General features: G+C 44.6%; 1 protein-coding gene across 1 annotated transcript in view; it reads left to right on the forward strand.

Annotated features, from left to right (window-relative positions):
- Positions 1 to 3,979, forward strand: part of EPG5 (ectopic P-granules autophagy protein 5 homolog) — a 109,743-nt gene extending 105,764 nt beyond the window's left edge. The window contains exons 43-44 of the mRNA XM_032213219.1: positions 1,130 to 1,244; positions 3,132 to 3,979. Coding sequence (XP_032069110.1) covers positions 1,130 to 1,244; positions 3,132 to 3,314 — 298 coding nt within the window. The 3' untranslated portion in view covers positions 3,315 to 3,979. The remainder of the gene's footprint in view (positions 1 to 1,129; positions 1,245 to 3,131) is intronic.
- The last annotated feature ends 3,534 nt before the right edge of the window (positions 3,980 to 7,513 follow it).

Consider the following 7,513-nt stretch of genomic DNA (forward strand, 5'->3'; position numbering starts at 1 on the left):
TACTCTTCAACATCTTCATCAATGATTTGGATGAGGGAATAAAAGGGGAACTCATCAAACTTGCAGATGACACCAAGCTGGCAGGAATAGCCAACACTCCAGAAGACAAGCTAAAGATACAGAAGGATCTTGACAAACTTGAACATTGGGCACTATCTAATAAAATGAAATTCAATGGTGAAAAGAGTAAGGTTCTACATTTAGGCAAGAAAAACGAAATTCATAGGTACAGTATAGGTGGTACCATGCTCAATAGTAGCAACTGTGAGAGGGATCTTGGAGTCCTAGTGGACAACCATTTAAATAGGAGCCAGCCGTGTGCAGCAGCTGCCAAAAAAGCCAACACAGTTCTAGGCTACATAAACAGAGGGATAGAATCAAGATCCCCTGAAGTGTTAATACCACTTTATAATGCCTTGGTAAGGCCACACTTGGAATACTGCATTCAGTTTTGGGCGCCATGATGTAGAAAAGATGTGGAGACTCTAGAAAGAGTGCAGAGAAGAGCAACCAGGATGATGAGGGGACTGGAAGCTAGAACATATGAAGAATGGTTGCAGGAATTGGGCATGGCTAGTCTAGTGAAGAGAAGGACCAGGGGAGACATGATAGCAGTCTTCCAATATCTCGTGGGCTGCCACAAAGAAGAGGGAGTCAAACTATTCTCCAAGACACCTGAGGATAGAAGCAATGTATGGAAACTAATCAAGGAGAGAAGCAACTTAGAATTGAGGAGAAATTTCCTGACAGTTTGAACAATTAATTAGTGGAACAACTTGCTTCCAGAAGTTGTGAATGCCCCAATACTGGAAGTCTTTAAGAAGATGTTGGATATCCATTTGTCTGAAACGGTATAGGGTTTCCTGCCTAGGCAGGGGGTTGGACTAGAAGACCTCCAACATCCCTTCCAACTCTGCTATTGTATTAAGGTCATGGCCTTTCAGGCTTCCTCCACGTAAGTAGAGTTCACTTTTTGAGTAAAATAAGAATTATATGTCATGGGGCCAGGGGGTGGTGGGGAGGCATCAGGATTATAGAGATGCTTAGGTGGGGCATGGCCAAAATAAGGTTGGGAACCACTGCCCTACATCCTTTCTTAACTATCCTCTCTGTTTTTTTTTCTTGGCAGATTCCGTGTCCTGGCCCGGAGCATGTCCGCCTTCCTGTTGGTGCAAATTCCGGTAGAGAATCAAATCCGGTTGAGATCTGGACTGGAATTGCAATTGTCTTCCAAAGCTCAGCAGGTCGGTTGGGTTCTTGGTACTCTCGGGTTGGACTGACTCTTTGTCTCAACCCTTGTAAACACTCGTAACAAACTCTGTGCCAACATGTGTAAGAAAGTGATACGGATGAGTGTCTATATCAGTGGTCGTCAACCTGGTCCCTACCGCCCACTAGTGGGCGTTCCAGCTTTCATGGTGGGCGGTAGGGGTTTGCTGTAACTCTGCTTTATAAATTTTATAAAGTAAAGTTACTTCCCTACTTTATAAATCACTATTACTGTGGAACTGGTGGGCGGTTAGAACATTTTACTACTAACAGAGATACAAAAGTGGGCGGTAGGTATAAAAAGATCTATGTAGATCCTACATCATCCAGGTCATGGTTGTCCCAAAGGTGCTTTTTTCAAGAGGCAACTGGACTTTCTGGTTTTTCTTTGAAGGCGTTTTGCTTTTCATCCATTCAGCTGTGACTGGATGGTGGGGAATGGAAGGATTTATACTCCTTGGAGACAGCTGGTCATTTTCATCCTTTTAGAGGGTCGTTGAGGCCACTTGGAGGTTTGTCTGTGTTCTCAGGGTCACCTGAGTGATGCTCCTGGTTCCTGTAGTCTGCAATTTTTTTCCTCTGGAAATCCATTCCTACTCCCACACCATTCCAAAGGGGTTCATCCCAAATTGTATAACTAAAAAATTCTGTAGATATTCTCCATCGTCCTGGTCATGGTTGCCCCAAAGGTGTTTTTTCAAGATGCAACTGGACTTTCTGGTTTCTCTTTGAAGGCGTTTCACTTCTCATCCAAGAAGCTTCTTTAGCTCTGACTGGATGGTGGAGAATGGAAGAATTTACATTCCTTGCAGACAGCTGGTCGTTTTGCATCCTTTTAGAGGGCCGTTGAAGCACTTGGAGGTTTATCTGCACTCCTGGTCCCTATAGCCTGCAATTTTTTTCCTCTGGAATTCCATTCATACTCCCACACCCTTCAAAGGGTGTTCATCCCAAATTGTATAGCTAAAAGATTCTGTAGAGAGACTCTCAGTCATTCAAGTCATAGTTGTCCCAAAGCTGCTTTTTCAAGAGGCCACAGGACTTCCTTGTTTTTTCCTTTGAAGATGTTTTGCTTCTCATTTAAGAAGCTTCTTCAGGTCTGACAGGACCTGAAGGGAATGGAAGGACTTATATTCCTTGCAGTCAAAGAATCAGACCGGATGAAGTCAGAAGCATCCAGTCAGAGCTGGAGAAGCTTCTTGGATGAGAAGCAAAACGCCTTCAAGGAAAAACCGGAAAGTCCAGTTGCCTCTTGGAAAAAAAAGCATCTTTGAGACAACCGTAACCTTGGATGACTGAGAATCTCCATTGACATCTAATGATGGAATGTCAATTGGAAATGACGGATTGCCAATTGGAAATCTGTATTGAAGCAGAACTCATAGCAATAGGAACTTTTGCTTGGTTAATCCATTGTTCCAAATAGCACCCAAAATTAAATCAGAGTCCAAGGCAAAGTATTGCTCAAAGTTCCAATTTATTAAGAGAGCCATGTTGGCACAGCTGGGAAAACCTGAATCTGACAGCTCCCCGGTTTTCCCCACCCAGTTGAAAGTTCAAGATCTTGCCCCCACCCCACCCACAAGTCCATCCCATGGTCCAATCTCCCACTGCCATGCTGGCATCTTCCACCCATCCAGGTGCAGAGGTGCAAAGACAAAGGATGACCTTGGCTTTCTAGAAAGAATGTTGTTATGGCTACATATCATCTATCCCCGTACAATCCCCCCTCCCATTTTCCCACAATAAAAAAGGCATAATAGAGTAATAGAAAGTGTGGCAGGACAAAGACCCAAAAGAAAAGATGGCTACAACAGGCCTGGCATCCATCCACTTGATATATTTCATGTCTGTCCTTGTAGGCGCTCAACACTCTGGACTCTCTAGCAACAAACAAACAATATGGGGACTACCAAGAACAGATCCTCCAAGCATCCCAGTTCATCAAAGACTCTCACCATTGCCTTCACGACGGGACTCACCTTCTGGCTATCCTCCTCAACACTTTGTACGCGGAAGTGCGTTACTTGGACGCGATACGATAACAGGAAGCCAGCCGGAGAGTGATTGCTTCTTGCTCTAATCATGGATGATCAGTTTACAGTCGGAGATAATGTTGCACAAGGGATTGGCATTCCCGGAGGTTTTGCTGCTCGTCGGAGACGAAAGGAAGGATGGAAGGAAGGGAAAGTTTGAATTCCCATTGCTGTACTCTGAAAGCGATTGGGAAGTCCTTGGCTTCCTGCCAGAAGGCCAACCACGGGCCACTTTCTTGGCGCCTGTTCAACTTTGGGTGCGTCAAGAAATGGTCCGCAGTTTGTTTTGTTTAAAGGCCATTTCCGAGCTTTTTCTGCCTTTTTGTTTGCACTTTTTCAAACTTTGCTCTTGTGCCATCTTCTTCGTTGTTATCTTCTTCTTTTGAATGGGGAACTTTTGGCCCCTGTTGCCATCTCAAAACGCTGGATGGTCCTTGTGATTTCCTGCTCATTTGTTTTTCTGTCTCTCCCCTGAAGTGAATGCTTGCCTTGGTTGGGATGTTAAAAATAATTAACAGAGTGTTGATTCTTCTTCTTCTGTGGGGTTGTTTTTGTTTTTGTTTTTGCCCTGTCTACTATGCTGGAATTATCTGTGGAAGGATATGAAGAAAGGAGACTCTGGTGTGAAGTTTGCACAATTGATTCTACTTGGAATAAATCACCCGTTTTCCCAATGACTCACTTACTGCGAAATACGGCAAGCCCCGATATTTGCACGAGTGCGGAGAACGTACAATCCGGATTAATTATAGGGGCAGTGGGTTGCCCTTAGGATAAATTTAATTGAGAGCAATATAGATTTCTTGCAACAGATAACCTTTTGGGGGGAAAATAGTCCATTTCGCAGAATTTATGCTGACTCTTTTAACATATGCCATCGCCTTGAAATCTTTTTTTGTTTCTTCCTGCAATCTGACAAAATGAACTTGCATTAAACCCAACATTATTCTCACTTCCAATAAGCTACGGCAGGGGTGTCAAACTCAAATTTCATTGAGGGCCGCATCAGGATTGTGTTTGACTTCCGGGGCTGGGGTGGGTGTGGCCGGGGTGGGCATGGCCAGCTCGACATCACTCATATCTGGGGTGCCAGTGGTGGGCCAAGCACTCTGCCAGCTAAAACAGGTTCCCGAGCTCCGTTTTCGGCTGCCACAGCCTCCTGCAACCCTCTGCCAGTGAAAATGGAGCTCGGGAGGGCTGTGCACAGCCCTTCCGAGCTTGGTTTTTGCTGGCCAAAGCACCGCGGGGCAGTCTTTCACTGTTTCCGGGGCCAGATCTAAATACTCCCGTGGGCCGGATCTGGCCCCCGAGCCTTAAGTTTGACACCCCTGAGCTAGGGTGATTGTGGCTAGGGACACAGAAAAAAAGACACAGCTTTTAGTCTTGTGTTGTAAGCAGGTTCTTAAAAGAAAACAGTTGGGTGTTTAGTGGCCGTAGGAATAGGGGGCCTCACAGGACAAAATACACCTCTTTCTATTTTGCTCCAGATCCACATCCCAATTTAACCCTCAAAATACATTTTTCTCTCCTCTGAGCACATCTGGAATCACCGGTTTATTTTGATATGGTCCCAGCCACACGTAACACACTCCCTTAAACGTGATCTACCATTTAACCTGTGCAGCGTTCTCATTTGGTTACAGGGTCTTTCAATTCTTGTTCAAAAATGAAAAAAGCAAAGGTGAGGGTTTCCTTAGGGTGCCCCTGTGATCGCCATGTGCTGGCATTTCACCCTCCTGCGTCAAAATGCTCTGCACATCGCTAGCTCAGGGAGTCTTTGCTTTCCCACTTTCTACCGTATTTTTGCGGAGTATAAGACACTCCGAAGTATAAGGCGCACCTAGCTTTTGGGGAGGAAAACAAGGGGAAAAAATCTGCCTCTCAGCAATCTGCCTCCTTGCAACAAACAGCAAGCTGTACAGACAATATACACTTTGCAGTGTTACATTTCAGACTATATTTGTACAGAGGCTGTTAAAATTGATGTGGCTTTCTGGAAGTATACATTATTCTCTGCTGTTTAAAAGAAGATACAATAGCACTGGGCCTCTTCAGACCAAGCATTTATTTTAAAAAGCTTCTTCATTTTGTTGTCTAGAACAATAATAAAGCAGTCTAATAATTTGAACATTCTATAGGCATTTATAGTTGTTGACTTACCTCCTTGCAGCAAACAGCCTGATTAGCACAAGAAAAAAAAATCTGCTTCTGCCTCCCAGCAATTTGCCTCCTGCACCAAAAAGCAAGTTTCACTTTCAATTTCAGTATAGGCCTCCCGATCATCAACTGTTTCAGGCTGCAGGATTGCCATAGCCTATTGCTGCCTCCGCAAGCCCCATTTTCCCCGTTTGCTGCAAGCAGGTAAATTGCTGGGAGGGTGAGGCCAAAGGGCGGGGGGCAGTGGGCGGGTGGGGCTACATTCGGTGTATAAGGCGCACCCACATTTTCACCCTCTTGGGGGGGAGAAGGCGCGTCTTATACTTCAAAAAAATATGGTAATTTAAAACACTTTCTGGGCGCTCATCAGTAAAATGCAGGCGGCATTTCCTTTTGAATAAGGTAATTGCATTTTCGCACCTCTGCTTTCCACTTAGTAGCGGAGTGTGTTTTCTGCCTAACAGCTTGTCCTGATTCATTTGCATCTTATGCAGCGCCCGGTGTTCATGATTTGCCTTTCAGCTAATTATTGCAAAATTAGTCGCTTTTCTCTCTCTCCGCCTTGCCAAATTATGCAAATAATTAGTTACCTTGAGAAAGAAGGAGTTAGATTGCAGATGGAGATGTTATGCTATCCCTTTGGTAGGTTGATCAAAAAAACAGCAAAGCGAATAGAGGGGGGAGAAAACATGTTTAATGTTTCAAAGGATCTTTGTACAGATCTCACAAGTGTGTGTGTGTGTGTGTGTGTGTGTGTGTGTGTGGCGGGGGAAATGCTGGTTTTCTTTTTGAGAGGCACAGACACACAAAGCATCTTTAATGTTTCTTTTATTTTGGTTCAGCAGAAATGATTCAAAGAACACATTTGTGGAGGTGCAGACTGCGGGTGTGTCTGTGCATGATAATTTGGGAGGTGTGGTTTGCACAGAAAGCATGTTTAAAATAGTCACTACTTGTCTGGATCACGTGAAATAAAGAGAAATAAGAATTTGACCTGCTTTGAAAGTGTTGTGGCCCGCCAGCGGCTAACACAGCTGGCAGCAGAGTCGGACAGTGAGGAGGTTGGAGAGGAACATGGGCCAGTCCTGGAGTCTGGGGAAGGCTCTGATGAGGGCTCTGTGTCGGAGGCAGAGAGGGGGCCAGAGCCGTATGTCAGTTATCAGCTGCCTTCAGAGTCAGACATCCGTGAGGCAGACGAACAGCTGGAGCCTGTTCCCAGTGTGCGCATGAGCAGAGCTGCCAGGAAAAGGGAACAGCTAAAGAACAGGGGTCGACTTGGGAGTAAGGCCACAAGTGGATGATGAATGGCCCCTCCCAAAGGAAATAAAAGAGGAGCGAAAGGGGAGTGGAGTTTGCAGAAGACAATTAGTTCACTTAATTGGTTTGTGACTCTCCGAGACTCCTTGCCAGATATCGGCCTGGCAGCTCTCCAAGCCAGATAAGGTCTGTGACTGTAAATCCTCCTTTAAAAGACTTTGCTGGATGTGAATGAGCAGAATGCACAGTAAATGAATAAAGGGATTTTTGTCGGGACAAGGAGTTTGCTTCATGCTCTCAGGAAGCTTCAGTCAGAATAGTAAAGTGCTTTGCTACTTATGACTTACAAACCATTGCATGTCAATGTACAGATTGTTTATAGATTGTCCTTGACTTAAAGCAGTTCATTTAATGACCGTCCAAAGTTACAACGTCAGAGTGACATACGATTTTCATACTTATGACCTTGGCCGCATCCCCATGGTCACATGGTTTATATGCAGACGCTTGGCAACTGCTTCATATTCATGACGGTTGCAGTGTCCCGATTTCATGTGATCCCTTTTTGCAACCATCTGACAAGCAAAGTCAATGGGGAATCCAGATTCACTTAACAACCGTGTTACAAATGTAAGAACTGCAGTGATTCATTTAAGAAACGTCACAAGAAAAGTTGTAAAATGGGGCTTAAAACACTGACAACCAATTTCTCATTTAGCAACATAAATTCTGGGCTCAATTGTGGTCGTAAATTGAGGACTACCTATTGTTAATATGCTGCATTGGTCTCCTTG

The sequence above is a fragment of the Thamnophis elegans genome, chromosome 3, assembly GCF_009769535.1.
Source record: "Thamnophis elegans isolate rThaEle1 chromosome 3, rThaEle1.pri, whole genome shotgun sequence".
Taxonomy (NCBI): domain Eukaryota; kingdom Metazoa; phylum Chordata; class Lepidosauria; order Squamata; family Colubridae; genus Thamnophis; species Thamnophis elegans.